This window comes from Marmota flaviventris, chromosome 3 (assembly GCF_047511675.1).
Source record: "Marmota flaviventris isolate mMarFla1 chromosome 3, mMarFla1.hap1, whole genome shotgun sequence".
NCBI lineage: Eukaryota > Metazoa > Chordata > Mammalia > Rodentia > Sciuridae > Marmota > Marmota flaviventris.
The window spans coordinates 20,171,500-20,198,939 of NC_092500.1; the positions used below are offsets into that span (position 1 = coordinate 20,171,500).

Consider the following 27,440-nt stretch of genomic DNA (forward strand, 5'->3'; position numbering starts at 1 on the left):
TAATCCACTTGAATGAATTAACTGGGTGGTAGCTGTAGGTATGTAAGTTGTTACTGGAGGAGGTAAATCAACAGGAGCCTGCCTTAGGGATATCTATATCTATCTACCTATCTATCTACACACACACACACACATACACACACACACACACACACACTGAGCTGAGCTTAGTCTCTCTCTACTTCAGATTGTCATGTCCTAAGATGATTTTCTTCACCACACCCTTGTGCCATGATGTTCTGCCTCATTATGAGTTAAGAGCAATGGAATCAGCTATCTATGGACTTATACCTCTGAAACTGTGAGTGCCAAATAAAATTATTCTTCTCTAAAATTGTTCTTGTCAGGTCTTTTGGTCACGGTAGCAAAAATGATGACTAAAACAGGGGGGCAAGGGAAATGCCCATACAACTCTATTAGGGAGATCAGGACTTTGTCTTTAAAAACAAAGCTTGGAAACATAACAGCAGAGACTTACATATAACTGAGCAAGGGTCAAGGTCCTCACATGGCCCAAGAGACCAAACGCCAGACAGTCTGCATAAAGCTTCAAAATCAGCACAGAAAAGAGATTTCTTAGAGCAGCCTCTTTCTATAGCATCCCAGGATAATGGAAGAGCAGAGAAGTCATAGGGCCGGGAGTCAGGCAGATACTGACATTCTTATGTGATGAGAAAGTGAATTTACTTCAGTAGTACTGAATTGACTTGTCAAATATTTGCAATTATTTCAACTATTTCTCCAGTGAAAAATCACTTGGAATGTTGGATATTGTTTTAATTCTCCGGGGAAAAGAGATCACAGATGTATTGCAAGAACTCTAATAAAGAGATTAGCTAATCAAGTTATTTTCTGCCATGAGTTCATTGAGCCAACATTTAGTGTTAGGTGCTACAGGTGCAAACATGAACAATACATGAATGGGAAGCCCTTGCATTTTCAGGCAAGAGGATTAAATAGGGGAATCAGTGCTATAAAAGCTATAAGCAAAATAAATAATGTGCTTTAGAAATATTCTAAAAGAGAGCAGGACATAAAACTGAAAGTATCTAAGAATTTGATTTATTGCTCTTTAATTCTCTCCTATTTTACAAATGCAGCAGAATAACCCAACCTTGGTATTACAGCCTGAGAATATTTTAATGTCAGTATTTTTTTTTGATGCAGCCAAAATGAGGCAAAATTATAGGTCATGGAAAAATAGGTAAGAGAGCATTGCAGTGTAATCCAGGTATTGATATTTGTCCTCCAGAATTCGGATTCATTATACTATTTTTATCCTGAGTTCCAAATTATTACATCTGATACTCTGAATTCTGAAAGCATCTCATTGACCTTAAAGCATCAGTAGGAAACAAACAAACAAAAAAGGACACCTTTAGGAATAATTCAGAATGAAAGAAACATTGTTTATGTCTTAATTTCAATGCTACCAGATCATTTTACTATTTTATAACACGTTCATCTTTATGTTTAAGAGTACGTTCTCTTTCAGATGAAAAGTTAATTGATACAAAGACTAGGAAATAAACTCAGTGTCCATTTTAAAATAAATAATAGCTGATTGTAAGATTATATCAATTGTTTTTTCTTATTCTAACTATCTTTATGAGATTGCTTTAAAGTATCAGTTTTTCTCTTAGAATCAGAGGTTAAATATGGAGGAAGTGGGATGGGAGACAAAGGCAGAGAGACTACAATTAAAGCCCACTGCCTGTTAAGGATTGCCAGGTCTATTTTCTCATTTCATCTCCAGAACAACCCATGAGACAGATATTAGAAAAAGAAGTCAGGTTCATAAACGCTAAGTATAGCCACACAGCTAGGCAGTGACAAAGATGAATTCTAACACAGTTCTGACTCCTGAATCCATGTTATTTCCAGCGGGCTTCTTGTTTTCGGGGAAGCATTCTACTGTTATTAAATCCTGTTTGGCTTTCAAGAACAGGAAGTCATTTAACTGCCAGGCAATTATCTTGTCACTGTTTTAACATTTATCTGCATAAAGCTAGACTTTACATCTGTAGCCCAACAGTTCTGACACTTTTTAAAAATTTAACAAATGGATCAAATTAAATGTTTTAAAAATTTTAGAGAAATATACACACAAGGCACAGATTTGAGTACCTTAGGCTGAGATTTTAAAAGCTTAAGACTATCTATGCAGCATTTATATGACACAAGAAAGCCCAGGACTCTCTTCAATGTTCATTACTCTTCAAATGAATCTGATAGCTTCCCTAAGGCACAGACTGCCTGGCTAACCAGTAAGAAACAAAGGAGGGGGCTGGGGTTGTGGCTCAGTGGTAGAGCGCTTGCCTAGCATGTGCAAGGTCCTGGGTTCAATCCTCAGTACCACATAAAAATAACTAAATAAAATAAAGGTTAAGAAAGAAAGAAACAAACAAACAAAGGAGGGACTAATTTAAAGAGCTCTAAATAAATAAAGTAATTGGGAAATACATAAATACTTTCTTAGCTAACTTTATTCTTTTCCCCCCAATAAGGCTAGCACTTTTCAAAATGTGTTCCCTCCAGCCCAGAATCCTTTTGAGGAGTTTTTGGGGGCAATGGAAGGGGCAAAAAGGAAACTGAGGGGGAAAAGCTCACCCATACCAAAGAGTTCAGTTTTTTTTTTGAGATTCAAAATATGTCTTCACAAACAAATAATCAAAAAGATAGAGTTTTTTAAAAATGTATGGTCATTAAAGAAATAATGACATTGCCATTCTCTGGTTAAGTAATGGTAACATTTAGAAAACAACACAGACCATGCATCGCAAGCAGCCGAGCACACACTGCCACAGGCCAAGATCAGTAACTTATTCCTGGCTGCTTGGTTTTTTTTTTTTTTTTTTTTTTTTTTTTTTTTTTAATAAAGAGCTTCTCTTGTTCAATCTAAAGAAAAGGGAGACACCTTGGCTGCTCCCAGGTGGGTAAAAATGGCACCTCCTACATCCCTGGGAATGACATTTAGAGAACGGTGCTCCTCATTCAGGCTTTGTTCCTTAGCCTTGGCCACCTTTTCACAATATGAAACGAGGTCAGTGATGTTCTGCATGGAAGACCTCAATCCTCTGATCCATGATTTCCCCTTCCTTGGATTCAGACAGATCTGAATTCAAATCCATCCCTCCCACTTACTAGCTATTGGATTGGGTTATTTTAGCTTATTCCAACTTTAATTCCTTTATCTTTTAAATAGGGATAATACTATTTCCCGGAAGGGAATGTTGTGAGGAATAAAGACAAAGGTGACCATGAGCACTTAGAGTGCTTATCATGCTCCAGGCACGATGTAAGGATTTTACATAGATTTATTATCCTTATTTCCATTTTACAGATGTAGAAAGTAAGGTAAGGCAAATTTAATATTAAATAAAATGAGATAGGTAAAAGGTCAACCACAGAGTTGCCAGAGAGGCTTACTAGATGCCAGTTCCCCCACTCTTGCCATCTTTCTCTCTGAAGCAGCATGACATACAGGTTGAAAACAAAGTTGGAAATAAAGCTGCAAAACATTGAATCCAGAATGACTCACTTGATATTGCTGAGACATGACTCAGTTTCCCCAGCCACAGAAGCACAAACCACAGCAATGCAGGAGCAGCCACATAACTCTGTAGGGGCATGTGCAGGCACAAGGGGTCAAGCCTCAAAAACGACAATCCAGGCCTTCCAACTCTCTAGCTGCTCATTTTGAAACTACATGGTTTTCCCTATTTCCTTTATTAGAACCCAGTGGTTCTAATAAAGGAAATAGGGAAAACCATGTAGTTTTGTCTTTTAGAGTATGAATGCTACTCAAGAATCATTATGGTCTATCTCTGTATCTGCTTAGAATCAAGAAGAGAAAAACTAAGAAAACAATAAGAGGAGCAAGAGACAAAGGATGGGACAATGATTTAAAGCAAGAATTATACTGTCCAGTATAATCTTTGAATGACATGCCTCACCGTGGTTAGCTTATACATATATATGCCCATGCCTGATTGATGGATTGTTGTGCTTTTAAAGACAAGATACTCAACCTAATTTCAGAAGGAAATATCTAAAAATGTGTACCTCTTAAAAATGTTCAGATTTTGAAACTTTGATGGTTAAAAAGCAGGAGGTTATTTTGGCTTTAATTGATGTTATTTGCAGAACAAAGTAGATACTCAAATCTTAAAACTATATGTGGGAGGTCTGAATCTTACTAGACAAACTCTAGAGTTAAGAATTTGACCTGTGACTTTGTTATCATCACATCAAATTAAACTTGTCTCTAAGTTCACATTTCACTGCCTTGGTGCACAAGCCAGTCATTGGTGACATTTCCATTCTCCTGTCTCATGTATCCAGGATGGTGTAAAGGTCCCAGGAGTGTGGTAAAGACCTGAACATTTAGAGAGACTGCTCAAAAATTCCTCTGAACTGACTAGTCCAAGTCCACAGTGAAATGTATTCATTCACTCATTCATTACATATATTTACTTAGCACCTGTGATATTCTATGCTCTGTTCAAGGGTCTGGGGAAGATGAGATTGCCACCTTCCCAGAGCCTGCAATATCCCTCCCTGAGAAAGAATTCTGCTGCAGTTGGCAGTTCAGGTGACCCTGGAGCTGTCTCCCAGGCACAACACAGCCATTCCCTCCCCTCCCATCCATCCACTGGAAGCCACGCTCTTTCTGCAGCACAGTCCAAGAAAGCTTGTCTCAGAAATTTCCTCCTGCCTGTTTCTACTTCTCTTATTTAAGTGTGAGCCTCTCGGAAGCTCAGGCTTTCAGAAAGCAAAAACCAGGAGCTTTAAACATTATAAATCTCTGCTGAAACAAAGGAGTTCAAAGGACTAGTCTGCCATTTTGGGATAGGGAGTGAAGGGTGAGAACAGAGAGGGAGGGAAAAATCACACCAAGGGGAAAACACACACACACACACACAAATAAATATCTCCTTATATTATACTTCTACATATAAATACCTTTTTATCTAGAAAGCAGTCAAGTTGTTTCATTTTGAACCATGCAATAAGACATGATCTGTAAATATTTTTATTTTTTCCTGAATTGGACTTGGTACCAAAATGTTCACCACTGTCTTTAAGTATTATGCTTAGCATAGTGTCTGACACATAACAGGTGAGACGGATGAATGGAAGGAAAAAAGAATTCTTTTCTTTATTATTAGCTGTACATCTAATAAGGAAGATCAGAAAAGCAATTTGAGTATGGCCAAGGAGACATCTTTAGTACAAATGAGGCTATACTATACAAATGAGGGTACACACACTATGGGAAAAATAATATAAATCAATTTTACAAAGAAGCAAAGGAGGGAAAACTTTTGCATCAAAATGTGAAACCTTAAGAATAAAATGTTTAAAACACAAAGTAGTTTCTTTTTCCTAATCATTTTTATTTAATTTTGTATTTAGCAGAACAAGGAACGACACACAATTAAATATTGACTCCATTGCATAATTAACCATACAGCTTGGGAAGCTATACTTAAAGTTTCATCAACTTCAAAATGAAGAAAATATCATCTACTATTGCCTAGGGCTCCCCACTTTCCACCCTCACCCCCACCACTTCTAGCGCTTGAGGTTATATACATAGACATATATACACACACTCATATATATGTATATATATGTACACACACACACACACACACACACACATATCACCACAAAATTCTAAGAAAACAGTGAAATCTTTCTGTTGTCCTACTAATCTCAACAAAAATGTATGCAGAGGAGGAGACATACTGGTATTCAGAATTCTACATTCTTTTTTTATTTTTCAGTTTTTTTTCTGTCTTTTATTTTTATTTATTTATTTATTTATTTTTATTTAAATAACATGACAGCAGTGCAGAATTCTACATTCTTTACAGCATTACATTCTGGTCTCTCAAAGCTTCCTAGAAACTATCATCTAAGATATGGCCCCTTAAAGAACCAAGCTCTGCATTTTTATCCTTAGACATTATAATGAACTGGCTACACATATCAATCATATTGGGAACCTAGGGAGAGCTTGAATGTAGATGAATGGTCCAAATCCTTCCTGTTAGAAATGTCCCAGCCTGTACAGGCAGCTTCCCAAATCTACTTATCATGAAACTAGTTTTTGTTTTTCTGAACAAGAGAGTAAATAGATCAGTTCTGAGGTTATAAAATGTATGTACCTATAAAGATATCATTTGTATTTTAGACTGAAGTAAAATTTCCATTTTCTTATTTTGAATTCTAAAGTATTCATAAATTTGTATTCCTCTATCTGTTCATAAAGAGGTCACCATTTAAAACTATAGAAGAGTTAACATCTCATATAAAAGTGTCTCTACTATGATCTATTGTAAAAAAAAAAATAGTCCCTTATTGGATCTCATGAACACAGAAGGGAGAACAGTGATGTAGAGGAAGGGGGTCCAGCAGGAGGGTACAGGAGAGATAAAAAGGAGGAACTGTGGAATGAAACTGACCAAATTATTCTCTGTGCATGTATGTATGAATATATCACAGAGAATCCACTTTCATTTATAATTATAGTGTACCAATGAAAAATGATAAGTAAATAGATGGAAAGCCAGTAGAGGAAAGGGATCAGGGGAGGAGGAAGAGGTTAAGGCAAAGAACTGGGGATTGAAAAGGAGAAACGATGTTATATGCATTTATAAATATATCAATATGGGCCCCACTATTATGGATAACTATAATGCACTTACACAAACATAAATAAAAATAAAAATTCGTCCCTTTTAAAACCTTAGTTTATTTTGACATGAGTTGAGTTAGCACCAAAAACATTTTTTTAAGTTCATCTCTAACACTTTCATAGAAGCCAACTTTTATCTTTTATTGAAAAACTTTAAATCCTTTTAGCCTTGCATAATCTATCTCCTTCAAATTAAATGAAATAATTACATTATTGTATAACTTTCTATGAAAAGTTTTTTTTTTCCCAATGTCTATTAATTTGACTTTGTTTCTCCCAGGGAAAATATTTATCTTATTCACTAATCCAATTTGAAGGGATTTCCAGCCTGAACAAAAAACTGGTCCCCTTATATTATTCACCTAAAAAAATCTCCTTCAGAAGTAGCCTTGTCTTCAATTTTAGTATCTCAACCTCAGTATGATCACATCCTGAACTGAGCACATTCACAAAGGGGTTAAATGGCAAACAGGGCACCCTCCATTCTAGCCTGGTCTCCAATATTTATCCAGTTATTGTGATACTTAATTTCTCCTACCCTCAGTTGTCCCACCTGTAAGATGGAGATATTAATTATCTTATAAAGTCAACAATGTAATATAGCTGAATGGTAATTATCTGTAAAATGATGAAAATCATTCATAAGAAAATAAATACAGAGCTGAGGAGGTAGCTCCGTGGTAGAACTCTTGCCTAAGCATGCACAAGTCTCTGGATGTGATTTCCAGCATCACAAACCCCTCAAATCCAACATTATATCATACTATGAAATATTATTCGAGGAATATCATCATCTAGAATTAGAACTCTGGTTAATGAAACATGAGTGGTAATGACTCCCTCAATGCTAAATCTGTAACATGGATAAATATACCAGTTCTTATGACATTCTGAGTGAAAATTATAAAACACAAATAACATGGAATAAGAAGAGCTAACCTTGATTAATCAAAATGCTCAGAAATGACAGGTTCACTTTTGAGGAACAGCCTGTCTGTCAAGTTAATGATATTAGTGTAAGAGGGTAAGTTCCTGATTTCAGTTTACTGCTTTGACATTTAATCCTTGCTTCTTGCATTTGAACAGAGAAATGGTATTTTTGTTTCTTAATAGTTTTTCCTTGATGGTAATTAATCAAGGAATTTAAAAAATTATAATACTTGAAGGCTTACTAAATATTATAACACACTAAATATAGAGAACTTATAATTCTACTATTGGCTTCTTCAAAGACCCTAAAATGAGATGGTTCTATTTCACAAATTAAACCTTCATTTCACTAACCGTCTCTTCTGGCCACGAAATTATTATGCATAATATCTCTTTTAAGACATCATTATATTGTTTTTTTGTTTGTTTTTTGTTTTAATTTTTTTTAAGTTGTCAACGGACCTTTATTTTATTTATTTATATGTGGTGCTGAGAATCGAACCCAGTGCCTCACACGTGCTAGGCAAGCACTCTACAACTGAGCCACAATCCCAGCCCAATTATATTGTTTTTTTAAAGGATGGTATCTGAGGTTCCTAGTTTTGTTACCCCCTCCCAAGTATTGCAATAGTTTCTCCTCTCCTGGTGAATTTAAAATTTGAGTGAAACTTACTTTCTTGTATTGCATTAAGAATCTCTGAAAAGTCCACATCACTCTTTGGGCCGTCAGGTAGTATTTGCATATCCAGCTGGCAGCCTTGCAAATCCACACCTCCTTCTAGAGAAATGAAAGATATTCATGGAGTTTGCACTGGTTATCAGAGAGCCCAGCACTAGTGTCCCAAGGAGAAGCAATATCAAAATCCAAGATGAACAACTAGCTGGTTTGACAATGATCCTCCATCTTGGACACATGACTTAAAAGAAAAAAAATGAAGAACATACGCAATCCATTTATTTGCTTTCTGGGACCAAAAATGTTCTACTGCAAAAATACAGCAAATTTATTACAATGCAACATGCTGTGTAGTATATGGTTAATTTTATTTATAGCTGAAAAATATAATAAATTAGCCTCCACTCAAGGGTGTTTAAAAATATTTTCAGATTCCGCATGGATGAAAAATGTCAACACAAAACACTTTATAATACTATTTTCTTCAAAATTGAACTAATACATTCTTAAGGAAAGGGTCAATATTCTTGATGTCACATAAAACAAGTATCATTTCCCCCCCTCACACTTGGACTTCTTCTGCATCATTTATTTTCTAACTAGGCCAGAATCCTTTTATTTATTCCATGAAACAATTAAACCTCTTGCACTAGATCTGTGTGATGATTTTGGCATGTTCTAAAGAAAGATTTTTATTCTGCCTCACATACCTATGGAACATTCAAGGAAGTCAAAGTAACCAAGACACCAAAAAGTAGCATTATCATTAGCAATAATGCACCCTCTAACTGCTTCTTAATTAGTAAACACATCACCAAAGGGAAGAGTCTGAGGTTAAAAGGCAGTGCTAAAATAAAAAGATATGATGAATAAAATGGGGCATGCCCTAGTTTTCAATATTTTTTGTAGAAATAAACCTATCATAAACTCAACAAGTATATTTAGTCTTACATAAAATTTCGGTTATTTTCCTAAGACTCAAGAATGTCTGCCTTATAGGGATGTTCATTCTAGGAGGGAAATGCCCACAAGTGACTTACTAAAGTAGAAGGCAAGATTTAGGAAGGTGGGAATTTTTCATGCTGTAATCCTAGCACTTTGAACAGTGCCTGGCACAAAGTAGGCCCTGCACAAATGAAACATGGATGAATGAATGAGGCTCTGCAGTGCCGTGAAACTGATGCAGTAGAGCTACAAGTAAAGCTGCAGTCTCATATCTGAAGTCAGAGAGACCAGCATCCAGATTCTAATTAGGTAATGCTGAACCTCTCTAAATCTTAGTTTCCTCAACTAGAAAACAGGAAAGATAATTACAGCCTCACAGAATAGCCATGAGGATTAAAAGAAATAATGTTCAAAAAGCTCTTGGTTGTCACACAGTTGACAGTGAATGGAAGCTAGTACGATTATCACAATAACTTACTAAAGCAACACTGGCATGTACATAGAGAATATCTAGCTATTGAAGAATAAAGAAGAAGCCATAAGTCAGTTCCTTGGGACTCTGGGACGCATATCAGGATTATCAGGAACAGCAATTTAGCACTGCGAAAACAGAAGCGAACTTTTCAAATTCATACATAAAGTGTTTAATGTAAAGTCTGAAGTTTACCTGTGGGACAGACAAAGATGCCTTTCTGTGGGTCTACAATTAGAGTAGAATTTTTGTCTTTTTTTTTTCCGCTATGGTTTGCTACTTCAAATGGGTAGAGGAAGGTTTGCAAGGTTTTCAATCTCTTCTCAGTCACCTTTATTTTGCTCAATAGCCAAAGACCTCACAATGACAATAACAACAACAAAGTAACAAGAATATCAAGACTGCCCATCTACCACACTCTCTACTACGTACCTGAATACCTCATTTAGTCTTTAATCTTAAAAACGAGGTTCAGTGAAGTAGAATAATTTGTCCAAATTCCATAGACACTGAAGTATAAAGATGCAGCACCTTCCTGCTCTTAGTTAATCCTCAATACCACTCACAATCAAGCAGTCACAGATGCAGACTATTATAAATAAGAAAGTGAATTACTAAATAAATCCAACAGAAGCCAATATAATAACCCATGTTCTAATGCTTCAGATAAAGACAAAAGCTAATATATAACCTAAAAATCAATGACTTCCTAATAGATTAATAAATAGAGACCAACTTTGTTTGTCATAGTCAAGAGTTCATAACTTCATGGAGAAGTATTATGACTACTAATTAGTTACAGTTTTTAATAACTAAAATTCCACAGTTTTAATAACTTTTTAAAGTCAGAGCAAAATATAGACATATAAAAAGTCAGAAAAGAAGCAACAGAAAGAAAGTCTGTAGGTCATTAAATTCTGTCTCTAAAGAAAATTTAATGATATAAAAATGAGGGAGGAAATATAAAGAAATGAAGAATATAGATATAAACAGACATTTCTAAGTATATGAAAAAGAATACCCATTTATATGACTAGAAAAAAAGGAGAAGAAGAAAAATCTTCAAATGGCTATATCTATCAGTTGTGAAATTATGTGTAGATTTGGCCTTATTCTCTATCTTTTCTATGTTTTTTGCAATAAGTAGGAAATACTTAAATAATTTTAAAGACATTAAAAAACAGACTGGAACAGGGCAGATGAATAATTATTTAGAATTCAGAATTCAAGACTTAAAACTAAGATTATAGGTATTAACTATACAACTTAACATAAAAGATTTTCTAAATTAATACAATTCATAAAATGTATAAATAGCTCCTAACTTGCAGGATGTAGCATTCTCTTCATGGTAAACATTACAATTATAGTTGGAACCCCTAAAGTATCTTTCTTCCTCTGCTTTAGAAGAAATATAGAATACACTGTCATAAAGTATGACAATCTGGAACTTTTGACAGTAAGTCATTCATTAAAGTCTAGCATGATAAAGTAGGGGGTGCTGCAAAACAAGACTTTCCTAATGAGAGAGTGATCAGTATAAAGGACATTTTCAAAGGAATCCTTAAAGATAATAATCTCCACCTTTAGCACACACTGCCCAAGTGGAAAAGACTTGGTGACTTCAGTATAAAATGTTATATGTCTACTTGGCTCTTCTGACATTTATTGTTATTCATATAGTTTTGATAAGATATCTAAAAAGTTGAGAAACTCAGTTCTTCCCCATAGGCACAGACATTTAAGACTTTGGGTCAAAACACAAAGCTAGGGGCATTATTCAAGATGGTGAAGAGGTCATGGTTTCAAACTGAATACTCTTTTAAATTATAACACCATTGGGCCCCAATAGTTCACATGGAACTACATGTAATATAGGGAAACTAAACAAAATTTACATTAAAGAGGGAAGCTAGAAAGAATCCTCAAAGATGTGAAGAACATACTAAATAATTTTTCAAAAAACAAAAATTTCTATAAAATCCATATGACCTTCAAGTTTGGCTGCAGCTTTTCTCACACTTGATGGACAATAGTGGTTATATTCAATTCTTCAGTGTGATTCTGTAGTAGGAGTAAAGTTGAAAATAGTTTCACTAAAAGTCACTTTGATAGTGGCATTTACATTTAATTAAAAGTCTTCAACGGGACAAACACTATTTTAAAAATTCATATTAGTTTTGTATCTAACTTGGATTTTAGCTAAGTGCTTATATATGAGAGGGGGAAAAAATACTCCAAACCTGAGTTTATCGACTAGCAATATGTCAATGACTCTCCCATCTCCTTTCTGTCTATAGAAATCCCTTTCTATTTTAAGGCCCACTTCAAATCCTCTGCTTCAGGAAGTATTTCTTGATCCTGATAAGTAAATGCAATTTTTTTTTCCATCCACTGAGCCCACATAGCTACTTATATTTTGTTTTTTTTTCCTATGATCTATGTTTTCCATAAAAAATAAGGTAGGTAAAGAACGTAGCACAGTATGCAGGAGACAGAGAAATGGGAGAGCCTCTTTCCTCCCATCTATATTTTCCCTCACTACTAGCACCTTCAACTAGACTGTAGTACATTGCAGCCAGACTTCGTCGATCTTTCATCTCCTATAAAATTTAGAAAAGGCCTTGAACTTAGTAGGTGATCGATTCATGTTTTTAAACTGCATTCAGTTTCATATTACTAGTAACATAATGGATAGAGGCTGAGAAAACATTCCCATTTTTTCTTATAATCCACTATTTAAGGCATCTTGATAGGTATAATTATCAAAGACACACAATCATATATTTTTCCTCTTTCTATAAAATCTTTTAAAATTTTATCAAATAATAAATAAAAACTCAAAGTATCGAAGGGCTTATAATGAAAGCTATCCCTTTTGCAATTCCAGTCTTCTTCCTCCAGAGTGACCATTTTTAAGTTTCTGTTCGATATTTCCATGTGTGTATTTCATTGTTTCTCGATTTGTCAATTTTCTATAGTACTTATTTTTTTACTGCTATGACACATGACAATGTTACTTACATTACAGTAATTCTCCATTTGACATCTACTTGCCCAACAAATCACTGTTCTTAGTTATTCTACTAGATTGCCTTAGTGTAATAACTTTAAATGAATTACTTAAAATTCCATTTCCTGTCCAATCAAATATAGGCAGATCTTATATTTGCAAGTTAACACAAAGTAGTGGAGAAAGTAGATTTTGGCATTAAAAAGTGACCTGGATTTGAATCTGACTTTTCTATGACTTTGAACCATTATATAATGAGCTCAAAAAGTTTCATCTTTCTCATTTACAAAGTGGAGAGGATGACATTTTTTGGAGGCTCTAGTAAAATTTACAGACAGTATATGCAAATAATTTGGCCCATGGTGTTAGATCAGGCAGATTCAATTTAAAAAAAAAATTATGACATTTTTCTCTGCAAAATGAGGATTTATTCTAGTCTTAGGACCCAGGCACAGTGAAAAAAAATTTGGTAAAAAAAAATCCTGTCACTTGAGACTCAGAATAGTTACTTAATATTAAAACAGAAATAAAGGGAATTCTGACAAGTCAAATCTTACCTTCCCATGTAACACAAAAGATGGGGAATATACAAAGTAGGCAAAAGGGGTCAAATGATATTTTCAGCAATTATTGCATAATAAACAATGCTGGATCTGAGCTGATGCCTATATCCTATTTATATTTCACAAATAGAAAATGGTAGTTGCATTAAATCTACTTCTCCTACCCTGAGAAGTAGATTTAATGCAAATCCTCAAAGGCAACATTTTTTACAGGATAGGTAGCAGTGCTATTTCAAAACATGAGCTAAATATCTAAGATAAATCTTCATATGCAATGTTTTTGGACTTAATAGGTTGCAAAGATACCATATTTTAAATTGGGAGCTTTGATTTGAACTCCCCATAGGTGAATTCAGTATTCCTATGACAGTGTGAAGATGGAGAACTATTAAGAAGGCAGAGAGGAACATTTTATCTTTACAGCCCTTCTCTGCATCAGTCAATGCTCAAGAAAAATCTCAAAAAAAGAGAAAGAAAAGAAATTAACACAATTCTTCTGGAGGATCTGAAATTTTTTTTGGAAATTCTAGATTTATATGTGGGATAGTCCTCCAGTTCTGGAAAGACTTTCCATCCTTCTATTTCTTTAGCCTCATTGATAATATCCAACAAAATTTATTCAGCATGCGATAAGCTAGAAAGGCTTCACAATAAAACAGGTATCATAAGAGCTATTGTAAAAGACCCATAAGCCATGCTCTTTTACATTATTAGTGTTGTATAACTATTGAGGTTGAAAGTTCACTCCCTTACAGAAGAAAGCTTGGTTTGTGTTAGTAGGAATAAACAGATTGATTCACCACATTAATCACTAAAAGACCAAAGTTCTTCCTTCAGATGATTAACACTGAGTGGTCTTAATAACCCAATTACACTGGATCCTGACTGGAGTGCCACATTTGGCTAATAGCTGGGAGATGTTTCTCAACTCTAAAATGGAAATGATTCTACTGCGAAAGTCACCCAACAACAGCTGACCTTCAACAAAACTGCTTCCATGTTTCCCAAGAATGGCAAAATCATGATCTCCTAGGTTATAATACACCCTGCACTAAAAGCTCCAAATAGCAGGAATGACTTGAGAATCCCTGAAGGCGGGAATCCTTGGTGTCTTCCAATCTCTTGGATACTAACGTCTGTTGCTAGGATGACAAGGACTCTTGTAGGTGAGAGGAAGAGAGAAACTCAGGATTAGGAGAAGTTACAGACCAGAAAGTCTGAGATTTTCAGCTTCACTCTAATGTTTACTCTCTTGATGCATAAGACTGGGTATACAGAAGGAGTTGAAATGAGTGTTCAACATGCATCATGATAAGCCTCATGAAAGCCGGGACTCTGCCCACCTTGTGCCTTGGCTGCCCAGCTCTCAGTTAACTAAGCAGAGTAGAAGCTCACTATCAACCAACTGTTTACCATGGCGAAAGGCTCATGCTTTTAAATCTCAACTCCCTACTCGTTATAATTGTATGATCTGAGCTAAACATTTAAATATCCCCAAGCTTATTAAGTGTAAACTATTTGAAATAGTCTTGGGTAAAATAAGTAATTTTAAATTTTACAAATAAATTTCTCTTCCCAGAAATTAATCATTTGGTTTTCTTTGTGGCTGCCTTTTGTATGACTTTCCCTCATTCACTTTATGTGATTCACTAATTCTCATTCAAATACTTGTGAAAAGATCCTCTGGAAAATTCTGTATAAATGTATCACATAGGTCAAGAGAATGTGCATGTGTCCCTTGGCAAAGGAAAAATAAAATGCAAATAAGTGAAGAATTTTGGTATGTATTTTTAGAAAACACAATTTTATTACTCAGCAAATGATAGCAAGGAGCACTGATAACCAATGCCTGCATTTGGCTAGGCCCAAAATAGCTTCTTTTCCTATGCACACCCTTATTTACTCAACTCAAATCACACATTGAAAAGAACTCCACTTAAAGAGGAAGAGATCCAAATGATGTATGATTTCTGTTATTTCTAAACCACAGCACTGTTTTGAAAGGCACCGCCTTCACCTTCAACAAAATGAGAAACAAAAGAGAAGTCTAAAGCAGCCCTTATGGATCTTCTTTCCTACAATTTCAAAGTCATGAAAGACTTTCTCTACTACCCATAACAAAAATCCATCTCACAAACTGGGAAACAGAATTCTGTCTCAGCTTCAGAGCTATTCAGTAGAGTATCCAGATTCCTTAGGTTCAGTAAACAAGCCTCAGTCTGTTTTCAATAATATCTGTTTGCAGAAAGGGGGAAGAGAAAACAACAAAGTTTCACACTCAACTAATTCTCATTTTTAAGAAACCAAAGTTGGCACTGTGGGGGGAAAAGTCCCATAAGAAATTTAAAAATACAGGTTCTAGAGGGGAGTCCATCAATTACTAAATTTGCACTTTGGGACAGGTAATTTCATTTTCTGAACCACAACAGAATAAGGGTAATTGCACTCTACAGACTGCTGTAAGAACTAAATGAAATGTAAGAGAAACATTTGTGGATGCTCTTTGGAAAACAGAATATCATCTCAATGTAAGATGCTGGTATCATAAGTATCCTTCCAAAAATTTGCCATACATTTGCCTTTTCCTTATTTTTCTTTCCTATATAAGAAGTATCTTGAAAGGTACTTATTGAGTTCAATTTATTCCCTAATTTGAGACCAAATCTTGACTTTGGTTCCAGAAAGTAATCTTCAAAACTCAGGGAAATAGGAATAAATTTTATAATACCAGAACCAGAAAACAGGAGAATGAAAAATTAAAAGCCCAGTGCTAACTAGAAAAAGCAGAAAAGCTACAAAGTGGAATGTTACTTATATAGAAAAAAAATAAGAAGAATTTATTCAAATGACTGCATTTGTGTTCAAAAGAATCTAACTGGACCTTTTTTCAGTTGGTTTTCTTATGCTAAGGTTTGAACTATTGCAGTTTTAAAATTAAATTTTCCAAGGCTTTGTTATGCTAACTTGCTAGAAATATTGCTCCCAAGTTGTTTGAAGGAGATGATAAGAGCACATTGAATGAGAGAATTAGGCCACCTGAGTGGGAGTCTTGCCTCCAGGACTTACTGACTGTATGACCTTGAACTAGACTTACTCTTCTCTGAGCCTTACTTTCCCCATCTCTAAAATAAGGACAATAAAATGAAGATATAATGGGAATTAAATGAGATAATGAATACAAATAACTTGTGTTTTTTGAGATAGAGAATATAGTGGTGTGTTTAATAAATTGTAGCTATAATTTTGTTCTTGTCAAACTATGCATTTAATGCTAGGTATTCAGACAGCACATTACTTGTTCTGGCTCATTGGAAAAACAAAATCCTAAAGTTTCTTTCCTATGAAATCTGTAAGTTTCAGCATTTAAATACCATATTTATATAAGGGGGAAATAATCATGCACCAAAGGGGAAAGGACCACTCAAGTTTATAAAAATACTTGTGTTAGAAATCGCTTTGGGAGGTAATGAAACATACCAGCAAAAGGTCACTTTACAAACTCTAGAAGAGAACAAAGGACATTTTCTGTGACTAATGAAACTTCTCCAGGACTATATAATGGGCCTCACTGATAAAGAAAAAGTAACAGTAGAAATATTTCAGAAAGATTCCAATTCTATTTGATAACATTAAGTTGGGAAAAATTGATCTACCCATTAAACTTTACAGCTTTAAACTCAAAAAACTGAAGTCAATGCATCAGTTCACTCTTCTCTTGAACCCTGAATTATAGACCCACATCTAGTACTATTTTATTCTTTATTAGTTACCTATATAAAAGTGAAATAGAAATAATATTCATTAATTTTGACTGACTAAAGGATACAGACAATACAAAATCAATAAGCAAGAGAAGCATCTGAAACAATCCAAAGAAAGAAACAAACCATACAACATAGAAGCAAATGGCTCCTTTGTCGATGCAGCATAATGAGACCCCATCTTATGGGTTCTGGCACAGGCTCACTGTGAAGCTGCTGTATGGTGGGGTGATTAAGCAGGAAATGATTCTGGGACATGTACACTTTAAGACTTCTGAATTTTGCTTATCATGATGGGGACACAAAAATGATCACTGCCATTTACTACTAAGCACCTACTAAGCACCAGGCATCATAGTGGGTATTTGACAGAAATGAAATTATTTAGTTGTCACAAAAAGGCTATAAAAGGCTTGCCAGACATAATGCATAAAAACGTAGGATGTCCAGCTAAATTGGAATTTCAAATAAACAACATAATTTCTTATTATAAGTATGTTCTTATAATAAGTAAGTGCAATTTGGGGGACACACACTCAAAAAGTACTAGTTTATCTAAAATTTGAATTCACTGGGAGCCCTGTATTTAATCTGGCAACACTTAATACTGTGAGATAGGTATTAACATTCTTTACTGATCAGGAAACTGAGATGTAGAGAAATTAAGTAATTTGTCCAGGGCCGTATGGCTATCAGGTTGACATATCTGGGTCTTAAACCTGACAGCAAAGCTTGCATTCATAACCAGTGTAGTGCACAGTCTTATTATGCTCTTTCCTACATCTGGGTGGTCATCTCCCTTTCTTCCTATTGACAGTCCACAGTCAGAATGCTCCTGCATCTTTCTTTAAATCTGTATTCTAGCCCTTAATACCATTTGACTTCTATCAAAATAGGTTAAGTGCATGTTCCACAGTGGGTATTTTCCCACATTCTTTCTTAATGTCACTTCTGTTTCCTTTGGGGAATATGCCTCTCCCTCACTCCCTCACAGTGTATAATCCATTTGGAAAGAGACATTAATGGGTCCTAACCTTCCATTCTGAAGGCTGAAAGGAGAGGTCTCCTCCTGTACTAACCTTTGTCTCATCACCATCAATCCAACCAAAGGAAAGGTCCATGGCCAATAGGACCATCTCTTTCAAAGCTTGAAAACATGGGCCAAGTGATGGAAAAACGTAAGAGTTCGTTTACTCCAGATAATCAAATAACTCATTTTTTGACTTTGATTCCTTTTTTAAAGCTAGTTTCCTAAGTTTTCTTCATTCTCCAAATTTAAATTCCTTCTTTGCTTGAATTAAATAATTGGTTTGGTTTTTGTTTTTATAACAAAGAACCCTGACTGTCTCTTAAACATGACTCTGAGCTCCCTGAGTTTGGTACCATTCCAGTTCTAAGGAAGGTGTATTTCAAATAAGTATTTGTTAGTACAAAGTAGGCATTCAGAAATGTTTGTAAATTTCAGGAAGCGGGGCAGAGACAAAGGAAGTGAAATCATCCAGGATGATAACATGAAGAGTCTACAACAGTAGCAGGCTCTTTCTTTCGGCCCTAAGCTACCAGTCCGAGTGGGCTTTTAGACAGTGCTTTGGGAACTGAAATCATCAACTTTGTGAAGAGTAGATGGATGACTTAAAAGGCCTCAAGATGACTAACACATCTGTATACTTCTAAAATCTATGACTCACTATATAAGTAAGAAACTCAGTTTGAGAGCTCTTTCATAATCTTCCACCAAGAACTATGATGCATTAGTGCAAATACACTAAGAATAAAGAGGATGGAACTTAAATCACATGCTACCTTGCCAGAATAAAATGATCTTTAAATATACTTTTAAAAAATGGTTTCTAATTGTAATTTTTAAACATAATTTTTCTTAATTATTATTCTGTGCTAAAGGGTTGGCTTTACTTATATTTTCAACCAACAGTCAATGTATGTAGGTTTTAGTAACCTGTGACACCATGATAAATAGATAAATGTAGTGATGTGTTCTTAAAGTAAGGGCAGAGAACTTAAGACTTGCTAAATTATCCCATGTTGATATTACACCATTAGGAAGTGTCTAAATAACATTTCTTTAATTTTTATTATACTAATAGAAAAGAATATCAATTAGAGGAAAGAACAGACTGATTCTACTCTGTCTGGGTCAGCTTATAACAGAATATTCCATTCAAGTCCAAGCACTGTATTTTCAAAGTCTAATGAAATAAGACTGTTTCCAGGAGCAGAATGGGTAAGATGGTGAAGAATTTTAATATCATGTCATTTAACAAAGCAGTAAAGAAACCAGGAAATGTTTCAGTTGGAAAATAATTCAGGATGAGTTTTTAAACAGCTGAAGGAGTGCATGAAAGTAAAATTAGATTTAGTCTGTAAAATTTCAGAATGCAAACCCGAATCTGGCAGGTAGAATAGATTTTGACAAGAAACAAATAATCATTTATTAAGAACCTACTCTGAACAGTGCATGGGGTTAGTTAGGAGTGATAGAGGATACAAAGATTAATCCAGTATAATTTCTGCCTTCCAGAAGTGTGACACTCTAAATCAGGTGAACTTTTATCAGGCTTCCAAGTTCTGTGGAAGCATGGTGAAGTGAGACATCAATTCCAACCAGTGAGCTCTCAAAAGATCTCTTGGAGGAAGAGGAATTTGAATGACATACTGAGCAATGAAAGAGCTAGAGATTTATTGGGGAAGAGCACTCTAAAATAAAGGTGCTCAAGAAATGGCTGAGAAATGAAGGAGCAAAAGCCTAATAGAGAAATTGTGAAAAGTGATGGAAAAGTGGGTAATGGGAATATCAAAGGAGAAAAGTTCAGAAAAGTAGGGAGAGTTTAAATTATAGAGGACTTGAAAAATGGGCTCCCAAGGCAGCACTTTCTTCTGGATAATCCTAAAGATTTTTAAAAGGAGAGCTAAGGCTAATCATCTTCTCCAGGATGGGACTTTGAGGTGGTTTGGAAAAATTAAATGGAGAGAGCCAGAAAAGGCAGTAAGATAACACCCAAACTCTTCTACTAAGCCCTCCAGAATTCTTGTCTATCATCAACCTCTTCTCAGATTGCTCCCTTCATCTGGATCTGATAAAAACCTAGATTTTCCTAGAGGCCACTATGTCCCAGTGGTTCTTTCTTTCTATTTTTTCCTATAGACCTGGCACCAGCTGGATTAGAAGGAGGAGCAGGTATCTTCCTTGAGTCTCAAGGCTACCTTTAACCATGATCCTTCCCTTTTCCCTAAACACCCCCAGCCTTGAATCTTACACTGTTTTATTGTGTCGCCTTCTATTCTTCATCTCTGCACTCACCTGCTATCTCCCAGGTTACATTCCCTTATTCCTTGATGCAGTTAACCTGGCTCATCATTCTTCCCAAAACTACCCGACCAATTCCTGACCATTTCAATTTAAAACTATCCCTCAGTATCCAAGGTAGATTGGTTCCAAGATCCTCCACTGATAGCAAATCCTGCAGATGCCCAAGTCCCTTGCATAAAATGCTCAAGTCCCTTACATACACCCTTGCATTTAACCTCCACACAGCCTCCAGGGTAATTTAAATCATCTCTATATTACTTATATCACCTAATGTGATGCAAGTGATATTGTTTTGAGAAAAAATCACAAATCACAAGAAAAATGTCTGTACACATTCATTAAAGAAACAATTTTTTTCCGAATATTTTTGATACACATTGGGTTGAGTCCACAAATGCAGAATAGAATCCATGGATAAGAAGGGCTGACTGCATGTATAAATGATCTTTCCCATACTCTTGCCTCTCAGTCCCTGGGAAGCCTTCAATAATCTTACCCCATGCCCCAGTACAGTCTCTTACTTTAAACTCTGGTCTAGACCTTGTCTTTCCCAGAAATAGTACCCACCTCTGCAATATCAGTGCTGTTTGTCTCACTGACTGACCATCTATCTATTCTTACTTTGCCAGCTCTTTCTTTCATTACCCTAACTTCAACACCCTTTGGACCCCTCTAAGACCTCCATCCAACTGGTCCTACCAACTTTTCAGCATTCTTCTCCTCCTTCATGTCTTTACCCCCGTGTTCCCTAGGCTTAAGTCACATAATCAATCATTGTGGTCACTCCCTTCCCTTCATGTTTGGTTTCATCTCTGGCTTCATTCTCATTCACAGTGGTGACCACATTAAAGATAAAACTTACACAATGGGAAAAAAAATTCTCATACCCCCATCACACCTGCCGAAAACCATCTATTCCATCTTCCCACCTGTTAGCTACTATCATTACAGATGCTATCTATGACCTTATTATGCGTAATTCCTGACCTGCCATGGACACCACCTCACAAATTCTCACCTCTCTTTAATATCATGCACTCTCTACTGAAGGTTTGCTATTTTGAAAAGAAACTCTATCTGCCTCACTTTTACTCCCTAGTAGCTTCCTTGTTCCTTCACTGTCCTCCATAGGAAAAAAAAAAGTTGTCTATATCCACAGCATCTATTTGTAGCCTTCATTCTCTCTTAAACCCACTTCAATCATGGCTTCATCTCTACCATGTCACCAAAACTGCTCTTATCCAAATCACCATTAACTTTTTCATTTTACTAAAATCAATGGCCAATTCTCAGTCCTCAACTTACTTGACTTTCAACTTGTAGCCTGACGTTGCTAATCATTATTGCTGCATTTTTCTTGGCCTTTCTTACTGGTGGTTTATATCCTCTATGACCATTTATTACTGTGTTGAATTGCCCCAGGTCTTAGTCCTTCATCCTTTACCCTCTCTGTCTATATACTTATCTTTCAGTATTCATAGGGGTTTGGTTTCTGGACACCCCATGGGTGTGAAAAATCTATGATATTCAAGTCCATTATATAAAATGGTATAGTATTGCATGTAACCAGTCCCATCCTCCTGTATATTTTAAATCATCTTATAATACTTTCTATAAGGTCCTTGCTTGGACAGCTATCTTAAATGACAGCTGCCATTTTAAGAAAAATTATGCTTTCCTGCCCAAGGGTGTTTTTGAGAAAGGCTCACCACTCCCTCATACCAACCCAACCTTTCACTGCCCCCTCCACAGATCTAATCCCTGAGCCTGCCCCATAAAAGTCCCAAACCCCAAGCCTGTTTTGCCTCTCTCCATCTATGGAGAAATGTGCCTTTATTTGTCAGCTCTGACAAATAAATTCTCATGTATATCTCTGCCTGGTCTCCGTCTTTCATTTCTTGCTCGCCCATCTCTCAGTTTTTCACATTCCTTTCACTTGCAATACCTACTAAGATGTAAATGCTTTATGTATTGTTTAGGGAATAATGATAAGAGAAAAAGTCTGTTCATGTTCTGCATATATAAATGTATTTTCCAAATAATTTTGATATGCACTTGATTAAATACAGAGATGCAAAACTTACCAAAATGAGGGACCAACTGTATTTCTTCATTTAGTCATCTCTTTCTATACAATGACTTTGAATGTCATGTATATGACACAGCTGTCAATTTTAAATCTCCTTTGTGGATTAATCTCTTAACTCCAGACATGTTTATCCTCCCACCCACATGATCTTGCCACTTCTTGAATATCATATCCATGATCCAAATTCTGATCTCAGCCTTACTTTGCCCTCAAACCAGACAAATATTCTTCCCCTGCAGCCTTCCCAATCTCAGATAATAGTAAGACAACTTATTCATATCAAAAACTTTTTGAGTCATCTTTAACCCTTTTTTCCCTTACCCCACTTACAATCTATTGGAGAATTATGTTGGTCCAATTTAAAAATATATCCAGAATCTAAATTATCACCATCATATCTTCTACTCTAAGTCAGAACTACTATCATCTCTCAACTAGATGATTTTGGAGGTTTCCTATTTGACCTTCCTCTTTTTATCCTCTCCCCACTACCTCATAGTGTATCCTCAAATAACTGAAGTGATTTCATTAAGATATTTCAGGTCATAAGACTCTTATTCTCAAAACCTTCTAACATCTCCCATTTTAAACATCTCCCACTGTAAGTTTAAAGTACTTACAATGGCCTGCTACATCTGGTCCCTATGACTTCATTAAGCAGAGTTTTTCCTCCTTGCTCACTACATTCTTGGTTCATTGACCTCCGTATGCTTCTTCAAACTGGCAGATTGACTCCTACCCTAGGGAATTCAGTTGCCCAAACATCATGGTCCTCAGCTACTTCTATTCTTTGATTGTACATCTCCACGATGTGACCTACCCTGCCCACCTGATAGAATTATAACATGCCCACTCTCCACTACCTGATTCCTCTACTTATACTTTAATCCATAATGCCCTCATCATAAACACTACATATTTATTATGTTATATATAGTTAATATGTAACTATATACAGTAATTACAACTAAAAGATGGCTGTATACAACTATAATATTGGTTATATATTGTATAGTTTATCTATTTATTATGTTGATTTATTCTTTCTCCCACCTAGTAAGTGATCTCTCCTAGGGCAGGAATTTTTGTCTATTCTCTGATGTATCTCAAGTACTCATTAAAAGGCAGGCAGGCAGAGCAATTAAAAAGCTATCGTAAGCTCTAAAAAACCGCTGATGGAGTTCCGTTTGGTTCTACCCTATAAATATTTATTGGGAGTACAAAGATGAACAATCCAAACTGGCCTTGAAGACCTTGCAGAAGACAGACAGATAATATCAAAATGAGAAAAGATAATGGAGCAAAACCAGGGAATCCTAGAAAGAGCGGCATATGCAAAGGTTCAGAGGCATGAAATAGCACTACATGTTTAAAGAACTGAAAGCCCATCAATATGAACAGATGTGATGGTCTGTTCCCCGTTCCCTAACTAGTCATAATTTAGGGAGAATTGATCCTATCTGTTGAAAGGCCTTAAACACAGAACTAAGGCCTCCGGGAAGAAGTTCCACCTGTGGACAGCAGCTGTCGCTGTGCATGAGCGTTACAGCCCACCCTTCCAGATGGCCTGCCCTATAGAAGTCAAACGTGCCTGCTCAGTCCCAACATGACAAAAGCCAATTTCCTACAATCAGTCTCTAGTACACCACTTATGTTTTTCCAGTTGAATCCTAATAGATACAGTAGGGTAATAAAATTTAAGGCAGAATCAGGTGAAAAATTGAAGGATGAAAAGTACATTTCTTTTTAACGTACTAAGGCACTTGGGTTTGACCCTATCAACAATAGGACAAGCAAGGTGCATACAACGATCAGGGAGAGAGATGACTCTTTCAGGATTTGCTATAGAGGATGAACTGGGACAGGAGGCAAGAGGAAGAGAGAGAGATACTAGACATTGGGAAAACAGCAAAGCTACACGTGGGAGAAGAGGAGAAGTCAAAAGTTTGTTACAAAAGCATAGGGAACAGTGTTCTGGGAAGAAGTATGTGGTCCAACCAGGTCTGCAGCATCCGAAGGGTGTGGCAAGCATCTACCACTTGTGATAAAAGGAGGTCACTAAGGTCCTCAATAATGGCCACAGTGGAGAGGAAGAACTGGAAACTAGATTGGATTGGCTGAAGGGTGACTGGAAAGTAGATTATTCTGCCCAAAGTTTTGTTTATAAGGGAGGAGGGGAAAGTGGCAGAAGAGAGAAGGCGACACAGTATCAAATGAAGATGCTCAGAATGGGAGAAGCTTGGGTCTTTGCATGGCCTCAGAGTGAATGGCCAGCAGTGTAGGAAGGGAAACAAGAGGTGAAAACAAGGGGATACGTTTTCCTGAGCAAGGTTCAAGGAAGAAGAGGTGACTGAGGCTCAAAGGACACAGGTAAAGTCCTGTTCCAAGATGGTGGGAGGTCCCTCAACTTCTGAAAACTAGGGAAACAAAGGGAAGGATAGGAATCAATAATGATATATTTGAAGACAGAGCAAAAGGAACCTCCTGTAATTCATGCCCGGTGACCTTGAGGTTTTTTGGAAAGGTTGAGAAACAAGTTTACCAACTCATGGGAGGAGATGGTATGACATGGCAAGAGGTTGAGACTTGGCTTCCCTGGGGATTAGGTCACCACCTGCTAGGACATTACAGAAAATAATTAAGATTGGGTGAGTTATTCTGAATGATATCTAAATTCCCTTGTAATTCAACATGTCCACAACATCACCTTCCAGGAACATTACCTTTTAAATGATGTTTCTTCATCATCCAAAACAATGACTAGCCTACTCAATAAGTATTTGTTGAATGAATGAATGAATGAATGAATATTTAAATGAGCTTCTCCCCCAAACAAACACATACAACATTTTAGTTGGAATCACATGCTTTAATGTAGAATTGTTTTTAACATTTTTAAGAGACCACAAGTGCATCCCAGAGGCCATGAAACCTAATACAATGACTCTAGTCTTCTCCCCTGACCTCAGGAGGATGTGAGCAAGACAATCCAGATAACTTGGGTTTTTAAGTGGGTACTTTTAGCTTGAATTTTTTTTTCTGAGCTATTTTAGAGTAAATTATCAGGAAAAAGGCCAAATCTCTATTTTAGTATACAAGTTTTTCTAAACTGAGCAGGAGTTTATCTGTCTGATTTTCATTTAGATTCTACCACTGTAGGTGGAATGAATTCTTAATCTCTTCTGATATATCCATCTCCTGTTATTGGTCTTGGTGGCGATTTACCACTGACTGAAGTAAAGATAGAGAAAGAGTATGAAACAAGACTTCTGGGAAAAAAATAAAATAAACTTAATTGGACGTATAGCATAATGAATGTAATGAAGGCTGTGTCGGGTTGCTGTAAAAATGGGTCCCTGTTGAACTTCCCCATGCATTACCTGCATGGAAAATTTTGGTTTTTCCATTAGTGATTCCAGAAGAGCTTGCCTCCATTTTTATTGACCTTCTTCTGCCTGGTGGGAGTGAGGAATGCCTGACCACGGGCAGGCGACGACGTGACCCTGGACGGCTTGCCACACTTCGCCGTTGATGGATTTGCAAACGCTTTTCAGCCCCATGAATAGATAAACTTAAACCTAGAACGAGAAATAGCACCATTAGACTAAAGAAGTCAGTTCCGAATGACTAAAATGTCAGGTTATGTTCTTGCATGAATACCAGCGAGCATAAGCCAGAATGTTTCAAATTCCTAAGAAATGCTAGTGATACTAGAATTGTAATATCAGTAGATTTTCATATAACGTTATTTACTAAACATTGCTTCTTTCAAAAATGGATGTCCTTAGTAATCACAGCAAGACTTTTAGGAATGTATGTTCAACAAAATCAAACAGTAAACTTTTATCAAAATTATTTTCAAAGTCCTAGGAAAATATGCACATATTTGGCACGCTGTTGTCAGGGGCTGTGGGGCTTAGGAACTGTTTCTGAAGTGACTGGAATTTCAGTACAAATCAAGGAACATTCTCTATGGAATGCACAGATAGTCAGAGTCATCCACATTTACACCTCCGATAATCTAGAATTATGTGAATTTTTAGAAATATTTTATTCAAGAGAATTTCAGACAGACGGAATGTAAAATAATAGTATTACGAAACCCATGCACCTATCCCCGGCAACAAATACCAAGACTTTTCCATTTTTGCTCCATCTGTCCCTCTCCCTTTGTTGTTGGTCTGCTTTTTTCATTGTTGGAGTAGTCTAAAGCCAATTTTAGATATCATGTCAATCTCATCAAAAGCATATATTGATCATGTTGACTTACATCAATTTCATCAAAGTGGATTATATCCACTGATATATATCAACTGGTCAAAAAAGTTCTGAGCTCAAAAGATGTATTTTTTAAAATGCTCACTGATTGCCATTGGTGTTTGTTAAAATACCAATTCATTATTCAGGAAATTGATAAAAGGGAAAAAGTAAGCATGTATCCTGCCTTCCCTTTACCCACAATATTTCAAAAGACACAAAGAGTTGCTGAAAGAAAGTTATTCACTATAGAAAATTTCCTGTTAATAAATGCTGATGGGAAAGAAAATTATAAAATCATTTTAGAATCCCCAGTAAAATATGAAAGGTGACAGGATTTATCCAAAGAAACTCTGTGAGGACAGAACTAGAATTCAAACTCATAGATGGCAGAATCCAGCTCTGTTTTTTAAAGAGAGTATTAGTCTTATAATGCCATCAAGGCAGTGGGACTTATCAGGAATCATGTTATCTGACAGAGGAAAGCTAAGCTTCACCAAATTGCAGAATTTTTCATTAAGAATCTTTTGAGCCGGGCTGGGTGTGGCACAACTGTATCCCAGTGGCTCAGGAGGCTAAGACAGGAGGATCTCGAGTTCAAAGCCAGCCTCAGCAAGGATGAGGCACTAAGCAACTCAGTGAGACCCTGTCTCTAAATAAAATACAAAATAGGACTGGGGATGTGGCTCAGTGGTTGAGT

The 27,440-nt window shown here is 36.1% G+C and overlaps 1 protein-coding gene across 7 annotated transcripts in view; it reads right to left on the minus strand.

Moving 5' to 3' along the window:
* The window catches only part of Ano4 (anoctamin 4), a 310,833-nt gene that overhangs the window by 170,786 nt on the left and 112,607 nt on the right, over positions 1–27,440 (minus strand). For 6 of the 7 annotated variants that reach the window (XM_027928930.2, XM_071609600.1, XM_071609596.1 and 3 more), the window contains exons 2-3: positions 25,864–26,061; positions 8,310–8,414 (exon numbers count right to left, since the gene is read on the minus strand). In XM_027928930.2, the coding sequence (XP_027784731.1) occupies positions 8,310–8,414; positions 25,864–25,918 (160 nt within the window). In that variant the 5' untranslated portion in view covers positions 25,919–26,061. The remainder of the gene's footprint in view (positions 1–8,309; positions 8,415–25,863; positions 26,062–27,440) is intronic. The other variant, XM_071609597.1, reaches the window with a different exon arrangement.